At 44.4% G+C, this 17,125-nt stretch overlaps 1 protein-coding gene across 1 annotated transcript in view; it reads left to right on the top strand.

The window, feature by feature from the left end:
• Positions 1-8,129, top strand: part of LOC112075559 (ADAMTS-like protein 3) — a 39,178-nt gene extending 31,049 nt beyond the window's left edge. The window contains exons 5-9 of the mRNA XM_070440959.1: positions 1,289-1,469; positions 2,755-2,846; positions 4,091-4,229; positions 7,757-7,823; positions 7,956-8,129. Of these exons, the coding sequence (XP_070297060.1) occupies positions 1,289-1,469; positions 2,755-2,846; positions 4,091-4,229; positions 7,757-7,823; positions 7,956-8,129 (653 nt within the window). The remainder of the gene's footprint in view (positions 1-1,288; positions 1,470-2,754; positions 2,847-4,090; positions 4,230-7,756; positions 7,824-7,955) is intronic.
• The last annotated feature ends 8,996 nt before the right edge of the window (positions 8,130-17,125 follow it).

The following is a 17,125-nucleotide window of genomic DNA, read 5'->3' as shown; positions in this document are numbered from 1 at the left end:
GAGTAAAACCTGGTAAAGGAGAGCAGAGTAAAAGCGTGATATGAGAAATGTAAAGCCTCTGGAACCCAGCTTCAAGTTCACAAACTCCACTGAAACGAAATATTGTTAGGAGCGCGTTTTGAGAGAAGTGGGATCATATTTTCACCTTGGGGCCTTTCTTAAAAGGCTATTTGGCTTACAAATGGCTTATTTTTGTGATATGGCAAAGGGCTACGTTGTGGTTAATTATTTCAAGTGTGGAAATTCCACATTGTCGTTTGTGATGTACTGTATAATTGATGTTGAAAATACATTACACACACCTGGGCCTTTGCAGAAACATTGTTGAAGGTGAATTGAGAGTTTGTTGAAATGTTAGTGATTCCATTCATCTCTAATGTAAAACATTGTTTTGGGAAGACGTTTGAAGCTTCCCCCTCATAAAAGATTTTGTGAGAAACACATATGTTAGAGAAGACAAATAAAGAGAGAGGAGGGGGAGGACCAGAAGAACGGCCGGTGCTGTGCCGTGGGACAGCTGAATATGATTGTCTCTACGAGAAATGACTCTATCAAATTCACTGTTGATTTTCTCACACCCACTCAGTCGTTTGGCCAATAGACATTCAAAGAGTCACACATCAATGACTGTCATTGGAGATGATGAAGTCTCTATTGTTAAATCTTTTTAATATTAAACTGTTATTATCGTGACCTTTATCTTAGCCTTGGTGTATTGGGTCCATATTCATAAAGCGTCTAAGAGTAGGAGGGCTGATCTAGGATCAGGTCCCCGTTGCCCATATAAATCTTATACATTGTGATCTAAAAGGACAAACTAATCCCAGCACTCCTACTCCGATACGCTTTATGAATATGGGCACTGGTCCGTTCATGTATAGGTGGGAATCATGAGAGTGAGCGCATGCACACATACACACACACACGCACACGCACACGCACACACACAACACAGCAAACAGTGTTAACTCGCTGAGCTGAAGGTTAGACGTTACTGCAGCAGCTTAACTACCGTCTTCTGTGTTCAGGTTTCAGACAAGATCACTCTTAGTGATCTACATCAACACCGTTATCAACTGTCTTTGGTGTGAGGAGTACTGCTGATGGACTTTATACATCCAGATTTACCTCATTATGTCTTTGTGTGTGTCTCTTTCTCTCTCTGTCTGTCCTCTCTCCCTCGATCTTCCCCCCTCTCTCATTCTCATTCTCTCTTCTCTCTCTCCCCCTTCTCTCCCTCAATCTCTCTTCCCCCTCTCATTCTCTGTTCTCTCTCTCTCTCCTGCAGTAATCGAGACCCAGTCTCTGCAGGGTCGTAGAGAGGAGCACAGTCTGGTCTCTCCCGGTTCCTACCTCATCGGCAACACCACCGTGGACTACCAGAAAGGGACAGACAGACAGACGCTCAGGACACAAGGACCTCTGGGAGCCGATTACATCATCAAGGTGACACGAGGAAGAGGCGCTGAGTCAGTGGCCTGGAGGCAAATGTTAATCCTACCTACCTAGGATCAGATTAACCCATCTCAAGTAATGATTTTAACATAAGGGGGATCAAATACATCTGATCCTGTATCAGTAGTTATAAGGGAAACGTCTACGTACATCATTTATAAGGGAAACGCCTACCTACATCATCCAATAGTTATTTCTCAATTTCTCTCATGATTCTGACAGTCTTTTTTGTTCTTAGATGTTGTAATCTGAGTAACCATATCAATATTGTTTTTGTAAATGACCATTCTTTTACATCCACTCATGTCAGAAAACTGAACAGATTGATGACAATTTTGTAGAGAAAGCCCTTGCCAATACATACACATTGCATGTTAGTGCAGGATGCTGATTACACCCATAAAGCAGGCTGTGTCCCTAATCACACCCTATTCCCTTTGTAGTGCACTACCTTTGACCTAGTGCACTTTGAAGTAGTGCACTGCAGGGGATTGGGTCCATTTGGGACACTACCTAAGCTCTCTCCCATGTCCCATGTCATCAAAGCATTGCACAAACATGACACGACTCCCATTTCTGTGGCAATAAAACACAGCGTGCCATGGCTCTCCTAATCCATCATCATCATTAGCGTTAGCATTATCTTCATCATGATCATCATAGTCTGAAAATCAGGCCCTGTGTGTATTCCATAGCAGACACTAGTATGCAGGCCTAGGCTGCCTGCTAAATGGCGCCCTTTTCCCTTTTTAGTCCACAACTTTTAAAATTAGTGCACTATAAAGGTAAAAGAGTTCCACTGTCTTTCACATGGAACCAATGACGTAATGACATAATATAGGATTTGGACCGGCGCTGTAAATGAACTACACATTACCCACATCACAAATGTTTAGTTTAGAAAATAACTTCTACTTTCATCTGATGTGAGCAAATCCTTGTTTATTCAATGTGATTATTAATGTTGAAATAATTCATTTAAATAAAGGGATACTAGAAGGGAGTGTGGTCCAAATGCTTGATTGCGCGAGACGTTCTTCTGATGAATGTTCTGTATGAAATGAGGATTGGGCTGGTTCTAGTTGGCACCAGAGTCTGTTCAGACATTGAGTTTTACGACTTTAACATTGAGTTCTAAGGCCAGTGACTGAGTTTGAGTCTTAAATCTCAATAATCTTTCTAAACATGTCTAGATCTCTACACATCTTTAGATATCGATGTGTGAGTGCGTGATTGTGTGAGTGTGCGTCTGTGTCTAACAGTGTGTGTGTTCTCTCCAGGTGAAATATGCTGCTCCAGGGACACGATGGTCCAGTTCCTGTTCTATCAACCAATCAGGTACCAGTGGAGAGAGACTGACTTCTTCCCCTGCTCTGTCACCTGTGGAGGAGGTGAGGACGGACCCAGATCAGCTCTTAAAGAGACTGTTGTTGCTAGCTAACAAGGCCGAGCCTTTTGGGGACCCTAAGCGATCAAAAACCTTTGTGGTGAAAACATTTTAGCGGCACCTGTCTTGGTGGTGGAGAGAAAAATTTGCAGATTTAAAGATAATTTCTATTCAATTTCAAATGTTTTGGCGCTCAGGTAGTTATTGCAGTTTTAAAACACATTCATGCAATTCTACTGATTACTACAAAGTTTAGTTGGCTTGTTAGACTGACTTACCAAGCAATGTAAAACATTTGATCTGACATGGGTTAATTGAGTGACTTGCATAACAAGGGAAGACTTCTGCTGCACCACCACATTTTGAAATGGAAACTTGTTATTCTGCTATTCTAACTCTCAGTAGTAAGTTGAGAACAAACTGAGTTCCTAGCAGCCGCTTATGTTGCTTATTGGCTGTGCCAGCACTGAGATTTATGACTGAACCCAGATCAGCTTCTTATAGAGACTGTTGAAGCCAACTATTAGTTAGTTTATGATTGAACCCAGATAGTTCTTATAGAGATTGTTCTTGTTGCCAGCAATAGCTTTTGACTGAACCGGGATCAGCTCTTATAGAGACTGTTGAAGCCAGCCTATTAGCTGAAGCATTATGACTGAACCCAGATCAGCCCTTATAGAGACTGTTGAAGCCAGCTATTAGCTGAAGCATTATGACTGAACCCAGATCAGCCCTTATAGAGACTGTTCTTGTTGCCAGCAAATAGCTTTGATTGAACCCGGATCAACTCTTATAGACTTGTTGAAGCAACTATTAGTTAAAGTTTATCACTGAACCCAGATCAGCCCTTATAGAGATTGTTCTTGTTGCCAGCAAAAGCTTTATGACTGAACCCATATCAGCTCTTATAGGTGTCAAAGCTGAGAGACGTTGATGAGGCTTGAGATATGATTGAGCAAAACGTTAGCCCAGCATTAACCAAACGTTTATCCAAATGTTTTCCATTTCATACATTCAATTATATTTTGGTTACATTTTGGATGCTGTATTATGAGGCAATGCATCCGATTGTGAATGACCCAATGTGTCTGTGTTTTAGTGCTTTCGTTTCATGTTTCTCCCAAACAGACATTGAGGACAAACATTTGAAGGCCCAAAATGAACCCATTTGCCACACAAATGTTAGTCCAATGTTTGCTTTCTATCCTAATTCATTGCTTGACCTTGATTGTTTCTGCCTGTTGCCAGGTTACCAGCTGAACTCAGCAGAGTGCACAGACATCAGGTCCAGTCAGGTGTTCCCAGAGCACCACTGTAACAGCTACCCTGAGAACACCAAACCCACGCCCAAACTCAAGGAGTGCAACATGGACCTCTGTCCTGAGAGGCATGTACATGTACGCAATCACAATGGTTGCCCTATGGGCCCTGGTCAAAAGCAGTGCACCATGTAGAATTGGGAGCCATTTGGGACATACCCTATTCTGTTTTCCAGTCGTGGTTGTGCATGTGAAGGCTGTACAGGAAACATGGTTCCTCTGAATGGTCATGGTGACATGGCGTTGTTCTTCCTCTTCTCCTCTCTAGTGATGGCTTCATCGAGGTGATGCCTTATGGACACTTTCAGCCTCTGCACGGTGAGTGACCATCATAGTCTATCACAGAGCCTGTACTACTGTAGTACCCTGGACAGGACCACTAGTCTATCACAGAGCCTGTATACTGTAGTATCCTGGACAGGACACTAGTCTATCACAGAGCCTGTACTACTGTAGTACCTGGACAGGNGTCAGAGTGCAGAAGTCGTATTTCTGGTTGTAGTGCAGTAATGCTGGTGAGTTACCGTCGCTCTGAATGTAAAAGATAGATTGTAAAATACAGTACATTGTATAGATAGATTGTAAAATACAGTAGATTGTAAAATACAGTAGATTGAATAGATAGATTGTAAAATACAGTCGATTGTAAAAGATAGATTGTAAAATACAGTAGATTGTAAAATACAGTAGATTGTAATAGATAGATTGTAAAATACAGTAGATTGTAAAAGATAGATTGTAAAATACAATAGATTGTATAGATAGATTGTAAAATACAGTAGATTGTAATAAATAGATTGTAAAATACAGTAGATTGTAATATACAGTAGATTGTAATAGATAGATTGTAAAAGACAGTAGATTGTAATAGATAGATTGTAAATACAGTAGATTGTAAAAGACAGTAGATTCTAATAGATAGATTGTAAAAGACAGTAGATTCTAATAGATAGATTGTAAAATACAGTAGATTGTAAAGATAGATTGTAAAATACAGTAGATTGAAAATACAGTAGATTGTAATAGATAGATTGTAAAATACAGTAGATTGTAAAAGATAGATTGTAAAATACAGTAGATTGTAATAGATAGATTGTAAAATACAGTAGATGTAATATACAGTAGATTGTGATAGATGATTGTAAAAGACAGATATTGTAAAAGCTAGATTGCAATAGTTAGATTACAATAGATAGATTACAATAATAGATTACAATAGATAGATTACAATAGACTCCAATCCAAATGATTGAGTTTACAGGAGACGTTATGGAAACGATTTCAACCAGCACTAGAAGAGCCAGCTGGATGTAAGTCATATCTGACAACAATGTGAAAAACAAATAATAAACATTGATTAGTCTGATGAGGCGCTTATTGATCAGAGTGGTGTGTGATTTCTATCAGATATTCATCAGTCAAAATAACAGCTTGAAGCTGAGCAGGCTCACAGTGCTGACATAGATAACACACACACACGCGCACCAGCGCACGCACACACACACACAACACACACCACACACACACACACACACACACACACACACACACACACACACAACCACAACACACACACACACACACACACACCACCAACAACACACACACACACACACACACACACACACACACACACACACACACACGGAGGAGCAGAGAGAGAAGCGTTCAGTGCAGCAGAGGCAAACAAAGAGGGATCAGATTCACTGACCCCTGCAACCTTGTACCCCTGCCGAGGTCAGCCCCCACAGCACTCACTCCCTCTCTCCCTCACTCCCTCCCTCCCTCCCTCCCTCTCTCTCCTTACCTCCCTCCCTCTCTCCTACCCTGTGGTAACACTAGACTGACCAGCGAGGGTCCGTTGCCATGGCAGCTGTTCCCCAGAGCCACCTAGAGCCGGTCCCTCTCTCTCCCGTCAGTGTGGCCTGGCAGCTCCTCGGGCAAAGAGATGAGATGCTCCACAGCAACACACACACACACAACCACACATACAGAAACACACACTGGTGAGTTTTGAGAAGCTGGGTGGATGCTGGGAAGGCAGAGGTCCTCTGTGGGCTGGTTGGAGAAATGCAAAGGGATGGAGGGATGGATGGAGGAGGATCCAGCTCCCTCCCACCCTGGGGGTTTCCACTCTGTCTGCATTAATTATTCAGCCCTGGGGCGCAGGCAAGCAGGCAAATAAAAGCTGCTCCTAACTTCAACCTCCATGTATTCTATTTATGGAGCTCTGAAAGTAACAAATACACAGTCTCTCTCTCTCTCTCTGCTGAAAATAAATGAATTATATTACATGACCCTGGGACGGCTTCGGCCCCTACTAGACCTGTTTCTAGGAAAGGACACAGAGACAGAAGGAGGSGGAGAGAGAGTCTGGCTCAGTGGCAACTCTACTTTCTTTCTGTCTGTTTCTCTCTTTCTGTCTGGAGGCTCCAAACGTTGAGATAAGTGAGAGGGAACAAGTTAACCCCTATCCTCTGGTCTGTTCTCACACCAAATCACGGTATGCCTCTTCTCAACCACTAGATATGATACACACACAAACATTGTTTTAATGCAAACCTGACAACTTATTTTAGTGGTGAGTACTAGGGGTGTACCGACATCACCATTCTCATATTCGTATCTTTTAGGAAATGTTGAACTATTTAGTTTTTTTAATGTGTTATTTTTACAATGTTTGCCCGGGAAATGTTTTGTGTTACTACAAACAGCCGGTAAAAACTTTTGGATATCAGAGCGACGGTAACTCACCAGCATTACCAGCACTACAACCAGAAATACGACTTCCCTGAACCGGATCCGTTGTTCGTACCCGCCAGGGCAATTGAACTGATTCCAGAGGCTGGTCCAAGACGCCACCGGCAGAGAAGAGGTACTCGGAGTGGACTTCTAGTCCTACTCAGGAAGCGCACATACCACCCAACACTTCTGAGTATATTACTCGTTAATGTTCAGTCTCTGGATAATAAAGTTGACAAGCTCAGAGCGAGGATCTCCTTCCAGAGATACATCAGAGATTGTAACATACTCTGTTTCACGGAAACATGGCTCTCTCGGGACATACTGTCTGAGTCCGTTCAGCCAGTTGGGTTCTCATTTCATCGCGCAGACAGGAATAAATATCTCTCATTAGGAAGAAGAAGGGTGGGGGTGTATGTTTCATGATTAACCGCTCATGGTATGATTGTGATAACATTAAGGAACTCAAGTCCTTTTGTTCACCCGAACTAGAATACGTCACAATCAAATGCTGACCATATTACCTCCCAAGAGGATTCTCTTCGGTTATGGTCACAGCTGTGTATATTCCCCCTCAAGCCGATACCACGACAGCCCTCAAGGAACTTCACTGGACTTTATGCAAACTGTAAAACATATATCCTGAGGCTGCATTTATTGTAGCTGGGGATTTTAACAAAGCAAATTTGAGGAAAACGCTACCGAAGTTCCATCAACACATTGACTGTAGTACTCGCACTGCTAAAACACTCGACCACTGCTACTCCAACTTCCTGGGTGCCTATAATGCCCTCCCCCGACATCCCTTTGGCAAATCTGATCACGACTCCATTTTTCTGCTCCCTTCCTATAGGCAGAAACTCAAACAGGAAGTGGCAGCATTCGCCAAAGTGCGAACCATCGCATTTAACCATGGCAAGGTGACTGGGAATATGGCTGAATGCAAACAGTGTAGTTATTCCCTCCGTAAGGCAATCAAACAGGCAAAACATCAGTATAGAGTCAAAGTGGAGTCGCAATTCAACGGCTCAGACATGAGATGTATGTGGCAGGGTCTACAGACAATCACGGACTACAAAAGTAAAACCAGCCACGGACCAGACACCGACGTCTTGCTTCCGGACAACCTAAACACCTTCTCCGCCCACTTTGAGAACAACACAGTGCCACCAACGCAGCCCGCTAGCAAGAACTGTGCTCTCCTTCTCCGTGGCCGATGTGAGTAAGACATTTAAGCACGTTCATCCTCGCAAGGCCGCCGGCCTAGATGGCATCCCTAGCCGCGTCCTCAGAGCACGCGCAGACCAGCTAGCTAGAATGTTTACAGACATATTCATTCTATCCTTATCCCAGTCTCCTGTCCACACATGTTTCAAGATGTCCATCATGTTTTGTCAGTGTAGTTGTTGAATAGATAAGCAATTTTGTTTTCGTTTTTCTTGGTTATGCATTGTCTTTATTGGGTGTAGCGATAAGTCGTATTATATACAGCCGGGAAGAACTATAAGAGCAACGTCAACTTACCAACATTATGACCAGGAATAGGACTTTCCCGAAGAGGATCCTCTGTTTGGACCACCACCCAGGACAATGGATCTAATCCCAGTAGCCGACCCAAAACAACGACACCGCAGAAGGGGCAGACGGAGCGGCCTCCTGGTCAGGCTCCATAGACGTGCACATTGCTCACCGCTCCCGAGTATACAACTCGCCAATGTCCAGTCTCTYCACAACAAGGTAAACGAAATTCGAGTAATACTCTCGACCACTGCTACTCTAACTTCCGCGATGCATACAAAGCCCTCCCCCGCCCTCCCTTCGGCAAATCCGACCACGACGCCATCTTGCTCCTACCGTCTTATAGGCAGAAACTCAAACAGGATGTACCAGTGACGAGAACCATTCAACGCTGGTCTGACCAATCAGAAGCCATGCTCCAAAATTGTTTTGATCACGCAGACTGGAATACGTTCCGGTCAGCCTCAGAAAACAACATCGACCTATATGCTGGCTCATTGAGTGAGATTATAAAGAAAAGCATTGGAGATGTTGTACCCACTGTGACTATTAAAACCTACCCTAACTAGAAACCGTGGATGGATGGCGGCATTCGCGCAAAACTGAAAGCCTGAACCACCGCATTTAACCATGGAAAGAGGTCTGGAAATATGGCTGAACATAAACAGTGTAGTTATTCCCTCCGCAAGGCAATCAACCAAGCGAAATGCCGGTACAGGGACAAGGTGGAGTCACAATTCAACAGCTCAGATACGAGACGTATGTGGCAGGGTCTACAGGAAATCTCGGACGACAAAAAGAAAACCAGCCACGTTATGGACACCGACGTCATGCTTCCAGACAAACTAAACATCTTCATTGCCCGCTTTGAGGTTAATACAGAGACACTGTCGCGGCCCACTTACAAGGACTACGCCCCCCTCATCTCCTTCTCAGTGGCTGACATGAGTAAAACATTTAAACGTGTTAACCCTCGCAAGGCTGCTGGCCCAGACAGCATCCCTAGCCGCGTCCACAAAACATGCGCAGACCAGCTGGCTGGTGTGTTTATGGACATATTCAATTAATTTACTATTTAGCAGTCTTATGGCTTGGGGGTAGAAGCTGTCTCGAAGCCTGTTGTTCTGAGAGCCAATGCTTCGGTACAATTTTCCCGGGCAGTAGCAGAGTGAACAGTCTTTGGCTTGGGTGGCTGGAGTCTTTGAAAATTTTACGGACCTTCCTCTGACACCGCCTGATAGAGGTCCTTAATGGCAGGGAGCTCGGCCTCAGGGATGTACTGGGCTGACCGCACCACCGTCTAACACTTTGAGGTCAAGGGCGGTGCATTTGCCATACCAAGCGATGATGCATCCAGTCAGGATGTTCTCGATGGTGCCGCTGGATCTTGGTCAGGGACCTACCTTACCTGATATCCTAGAGACCCACATCAATTTGCTTACCAATAGATCCACAGACAATACAAACACCATCACACTGCACACTGCTCTATCCCATCTGGACAAGAGGAATACCTATGTAATAGGTAAATGCCTATGTAAGAATGCTGTTCATTGACTATAGCTCAGCATTCAACACCATAGTAGCCTCCAAGCTCATCATTAAGCTTGAGGCCCTGGGTCTGAACCCCGCCCTGTGCAACTGGATCCTGGACTTCCTGACGGGCCGCCCCCAGGTGGTGAAGGTAGGAAACCACATCCACTTCGCTGATCCTCAACACTGGGGCCCCACAAGGATGCGTGCTCAGCCCCCTCCTGTACTCCCTGTTCACCCATGAACAAAGGAACTGATCACGGACTTCAGAAAACAGCAGAGGGAGCACCCCCATCCACATCGACGGGACCGCAGTGGAGAAAGTGGAAAGCTTCAAATTCCTTGGCGTACACATCACTGACAATCTGAAAGGGTCCACCCACACAGACAGTGTGTTGAAGAAGATGCACCAGCGCCTCTTTAACCTCAGGGGGCTGGAGATATTTGGCTTGGCACCTAAAACCCTCACAAAGATTTACAGATGTACAATTGAGAGCATCCTGTCGGGCTGTATCTCCGCCTGGTACGGCAACTGCACCGTCCGCAACCGCAGGGCTCTCCAGAGGGTGGTGCGGTCTGCACAACGCATCACCGGGGGCATACTACCTGCCCTCCAGGACACCTACAGCCCCCGATGTCACAGGAAGGCCAAAAAGATCATCAACGACATCAACCACCCGAGCCAATGCCTGTTCACCCTGCTATCACCCAGAAGGCGAGGTCAGTACAGGTGCATCAATGCTGGGACTGAGAGACTGAAAAACAGCTTCTATCTCAAGGCCATCAGACTGTTAAATAGTCATCACTACCACAGAGGCTGCTGCCCTGTATACATAGACTTGAAATCACTGGCCACTTTAATAATTGGAACACTAGTCACTTTAATAATGTTTACATATTTTTCATGAATCATCTCATATGTATATACTGTATTCTATCCTGTTCTACTGTATCTTAGTCAATGCCACTCTGACATTGCTCGTCCAAATATTTACATATTCTTAATTCCATTCCTTTACTTTAGATTGTATTATTGTTAGATATTACTTGTTAGATATTACTTCACTGTTGGAGCTAGAAACACAAGCAATTTTGCTACACCCGCAATAACATCTGCTAAACACGTGTAAGGGACAAATACAATTTTATTTGAAGTTGACAGTTGATCGTCGGATTGGATGATACTCGTGATCAGAAAAAAACTGTTTCAATATGCTTAAATAGATGTTGACAAACTCCCTCCCTGCACATTCTCCCTGCAAAAAAAGGGTGCAGATTATGAGCAGCGTTCAGTGAGATCAGTGTGAGTCTGTGTCCTCAACTTGCAGCGGGCAGCCAAGTTTGCTGTCACTCAGTCAGAATGCGGATCCGTGTTTCATTTCTTTCCCCCTCCTAACCTTGCCCCCCACTTGTTAGATATTATGCACATTGATAGCTTGATATCAAACGTCCTCACCGTGTGATTTATCGTAGTATCCCAGGAAAAGTGATGTGATGAGTCGGCGGAGAAAAACAGATTCACTCTATCCAATCAGAGCAGCAGCTAATTTGCCTGTCTGTTTACAGAGTTATTTAGGCCACGTACATGAGTGACTCGAAGACATCACGGTATGGTTTTACAATCTCTGTGACTGACTGGCATGAGAAAGATGCTTGCTGGAACCCGGAAATCCGATTCACGGATAATTACAAAACATACTCTGATCATAATCACATCCAGAAAACTGCCCGTATCCGTTACGATACTTGTTTTGTCCGACTACTCGCACACCTCTAGTGAGAACAGAACTCTGTGTGCTGGGCTTGCTGGCTGGGCTGGGCTTGTTTCATTACTTTGTCTAATTTCTTTAGCCAGTAAATAAAACCTGATAGCAGGGCCAGGCTAACCGCTGGGATGGGGCTAATTGGTTAATGCTTTGAGAGGCACGGCCACTCACATCGCATAGCAGACACTCACACCCTCACATCACATAGCAGACACTCACATCCTCACATCACATAGCAGACACTCACATTACATAGCAGACACTCACACCCTCACATCACATAGCAGACACTCACACCCTCACATCACTGCACCATCTTGACATTAAGCAGATGCACTGGCCACGATACCACAATGTACAATAGCAGCACTCACACTAGGCTTCACGATTACAGTAGGCAGACACTCGAATCAGCTCCCTCGGATCATTAGCATGGCAGACACTACACATCCTCCAGCAAGTCAACCATAGGCAGGCACACTGGCTCGACATCACATAGCAGACACTCACACCTCCACATCACATAGCAGACACTCAACACCTGCACATCACATAGCAGCCTCTCACATCACATAGCAGACCACTCACATCTACATATTCAAGACACTCACACTCTCACATCACATAGCAGACACCTCACACTCCTCACATCAACATAGCAGACAGACTCACACTCTCTCTCACAACATCACATTACAAGCACACTCATCATCCACATAGCAGACACTTGCACACTCTCACCATCACATAGCAGGACACTGCACGACCCTTCATCGAACATCACATAGCGACCACTCCCTCCTCGACATCACAGTAGCCAAGAGCACTCCAATCCTCACATACATAGCAGACACACACTCATCAACAGACATCACATCACTTAGCAGAGACACTCAACAGCCTCATACATTACATAGCAGACACTCAATCAACATAGCAGTACACCACATCAAATAGCAGACCACTCACATCACATAGCAGAACCAACTCACATTACGGATTAGCAGAACACTAACATTGCCCTCATACATCACATAGGCAGACACTACACATCCTCAAACAATCTACATAGCGAGACACTCACACTCCTCACATCACATAGAGAGATCACTGCACATCACATTAGCAGGATCACTTCACATCCTGCACATTACATAGCGAGGGACACTCTCACATCACATAGCAGACACTCACACCCTACATCACATAGCAGTACATGCAGACACCTCACACCCTCACATCACATAAGCAGACAACTCACATCACATACAGACCCATCACATTACATGCAGAGACACTCACGATCTCACTCACATACAGACATCTCACATCTCACATCACATAGCAAGCACGACTCACTCACATCACATAGCAGACACTCACACCCTCCACATTACATAGCAGACAACTCACCATCTTCACATAGCAGACACTCACGATCCCACATCCAAAGCAGACGACTTCACGATGCCTTACAGTCTACATAGGCAGACACACGTCACATCCTCACATTAACATAGCAGACAAGCTCACAACCTCTCACTTACATAGCAGCACTCACTCCTCACATGCACATAGCATGACACTCCACCCTCACATTCACATAGGCAGACGACTCAACTCGACAAATCGTCACATCTCACACACATAGCAGACACTCCCTCACTTACATAGCACGGACACTCAACCTCACATTACATAGCAGACACTTCTACATCTCCTCACATACATAGGCAACATTTCCTCACGTCACTAGCAGCACTCACACCCTACATACATCAGACACTCACATCACAGCCAGAGCACTCACTCACATAACAGCAGACTCACATCTCACATCACAAGCAGACACCACTATGCAGACCAACTAGAGACCTCACTCACATCACAGTAGCAGACACTCACACCCTCCACATTATTCTCACCATCTCCAACAGGAAGTGGTGTGTGTGTGTGGTGGTGTTGTGTGGTGTGTGTGTGTGTGTGTGTGTGTGTGTGTGTTGTGGTGTGTGTGTGTGTGTGTGGTGTGTGTGTGTGTGGTGTGTGTGTGTTGGTGTGTGTGTGGTGTGTGTACTGTATGCTCCCTTGAAATGACATTCTCAACATATTATTATACATATCTCCGTAGGGGATAGTCGCAGCTCAATAAACACATGTGAGGCCGACGCTGTTCTCTCGGCTCTCACACACACACACACAGCACACCACACCACACACCACAGCACACACGAGCACAACCACACCACACAACACAACACGACACAGCACTACGGCCCAGAACCACGGCAATAAAAGACCAGAACGAAACCGCAAGTACACAACCACACGACGAGCAATCAAGCAATCTAGCTACATCACACACACACACACACACACAAACAAAGACGACAGAGATTAAGACTCTCGGTGTTCTCACAGAGAAGCTGTGATGCTGTGAAACCTGGCATCTTTTGATTCTGCCCACTTTCAGTGACATCTGACCTGTGTGGTCAATAAGCAGAGCTGTGTGTAAACAAACAAATCCCTCTCACCACACACACACACACACACACACTCACAAATCCCTCCCTGTCTCAACGCCCACGCCACAGACGCTCAATTCAAAGGCCTCGATCAGCCGCTCCTATGGCCAATCCATTCTTTCTCTCCGTGCTCTGCACCGTTTCTTTCATCATTCTTTTTCTCCTTCTTTCTTGTGTAAGAGCTCACAACCCCTCCACCCCACGGCTTTTGGTCTGTCGGACAAAAGAGGAAGTAGGAATCAACAGTGTTTGTTGGACGGTGCTGTAAAGAAATGAGAACACATAGAAACAGATGAAGGAAGGCCAGGCGGTGTTTTCCACTAGCGCCGGCTGTCGGCTCTACACACATTTTCAGTCGGGTATTTTTTTTACACAGAAAATGAACTAGGCTACATTTTTACATTTCGCAAGTCAGAAGAAAAAAAAGTCGACCGAGCCTTCTCCGGCTAGAATGAACGATATGCATCTCCTAGCGATCTACTGATAGGACAGGCGCCTGTCAGTCACAAARTGAGGGATGACAGGGAAACACTGCTGGTTTGACAGTCTGCTGTCTGTCCCGCCTCCGGGTACCTGGGTGTGTACGCTGTGGGAGAGAGCATGATGCTCCTTCATCGTCTATGTGAGTTCATTTCCAAGTCCCATATGTGGTAACGATGAACCGGAATCCACATAATCMATTTTTTTCTGGAACATTCATTATTAAAACAATTGTTTGGTATAAATAAATATAAATCTATATGTGTATATATGTGACGTTGCATGCAGAGGCAGTTTGGAACTCAGTCGCGAGTGTTGCAACCGAGAACAGACGATTTCTACGCTCTACGCGCTTCAGCACTCGCATTCTGTGAGCTTGTGTGGCCTACCACCTCGCGGCTGAGCCGTTGTTGCTCCTTTTCACTTCCCAATAACAGCACTTATAGTTGACCGGGGGCAACTCTAGCAGGGCAGAAATTTGATGAACTTGTTGGAAAGTTGGCATCCTATGACGGTGCCGCGTTGAAAGTCACTGAGCTCTTCAGCAAGACCAGTCTACTGCCAATGTTTGTCTATGGAGATTGCATGGCTGTGAGAAATATATTAATTGGATTTCCGTGGGTCCGCGGAAATTGTAGGCTAAAGGGTTCAAAGGAAGCTTGAAGGCTGTGGAAGTCTGTAGGCTCTTACAAAATTCTTTAGGAGGAAATCTGTGTGTCATTTGTTCAACATGTATTTTTTTAAAGACATACATACTGCAATTTACAGAGAGAGTTGCAAACACTTGTTGAAATTCTTTCACTAATTTAACATATGTTGTTCTCTCTTTTCTCTTCACAAGGAAAAGTCACCCCAAAAAACKATCTTTTGGTATTCGTTTCATTGGTCCATTGTTGACATAGTTCCAAAATGTTTTGCTTGTCAGCAATCAAATTTACAAGATATGTAACTTTYAAAATACAGAAATCATTCCTATATGATGCATCCAGAACCTAATTGAGCACCTGTTCTGTTTCTGAAAAAGTGCCCATCAAACACTGTTTGATTTTAAATGTAATCTTTAATTTTAAAAATGATGTATTCAATCATTTCACTGTGTAGTTCGTATGGAATCAAGGCATTATAATGTACGAGAGGTATGTATGTGCTTGTAGACAACACTAGGCACCTCTGACTGAGGTTTGCTATAGAATATGAATGTGACTGGCTGTATCCCCACACATAAACACACAGGCTCATAGATCCGGCTTGAAAGAGCATCTTTCTTAAAAGATTATGTACGCAGGCAAACACACACACAGCGTAGACTTACGTGAGCTGACTTGKTCCACGTACTGGGGCAGGTATGGGACCCACAGGTCGATGTTGTCCTTCCTGCCTGACTGACCAATCCTTCGCAGCTCAGCCAGAAGCAGGGCCTGGGCCGCCTCTCTCACCTGGAGAGAGAAACACAGAGATTAGACACACAACATACATACAGTAGCAGTCAAAGTTMTTTTTCTTTCATGGCTAACTACCCGGAAGTTTGAAAAGACAGGTTGAGTGTGTGGGAAGCTTATATTCATGAGCTCGCCTTGACAAAGGTTTGGACACACCTACTCATTCAAGGGTTTTTCTTTATTTTTACTATTTTCTACATTGTAGAATAATAGTGAAGACAACAAAACTATGAAATTRCACATATGGAATCATGTAGTAACCAAAAAAGTGTTAAACAAATTCAAATATATGTTATATTTGAGATTATTCAAAGTAGCCACCCTTTGCCTTGATGACAGCTTTGCACACTGTTGTCATTCTCTCAACCAGCTTCATGAGGTAGTCACCTGGAATGCATTTCAATTAACAGGTGTGCTTTGTTAAAAGTGAATTTGTGTTAATGCGTTTGAGCCAATCAGTTGCGTTGTGACATGGTAGGGGTGGTAACCCCAGGGACCTAGGGTTGGGGTTAGGGGTTAGGATAGTAGTCACAGAGCGACACAGTGACCTAGGGTTAGGGGTTAGAACAGTAGTCACAGAGTGACAGTGACCTAGGGGCAGTAGACAGACACACCAAATATTCACTCTCGTTCACAAACACCATACACGCTACACACACACCATACACGCTTACACACCGACCACACACACTCACACACACACCATACACTCTTACACACCGACCACACACACTCACACACACCATACACGCTTACACACCGACCACACACTCACACACACACCATACACTCTTACACACCAACGACCGTACACGGTCGCATAGAAGAGCAGTGACGACCATATAAAGTATATATCCAGCCAAACACCTCCAGACAGTAATATAAATCAGACAGTAATATTAACCAGACAGTAATATAAATCAGACAGTAATATTAACCAGACAGTAATATTAACCAGACAGTA

The sequence above is a fragment of the Salvelinus sp. IW2-2015 genome, unplaced genomic scaffold, assembly GCF_002910315.2.
Source record: "Salvelinus sp. IW2-2015 unplaced genomic scaffold, ASM291031v2 Un_scaffold3237, whole genome shotgun sequence".
In the NCBI taxonomy this organism is placed as follows: domain Eukaryota; kingdom Metazoa; phylum Chordata; class Actinopteri; order Salmoniformes; family Salmonidae; genus Salvelinus; species Salvelinus sp. IW2-2015.
This window is presented reverse-complemented; position numbering and strand designations above follow the sequence as displayed.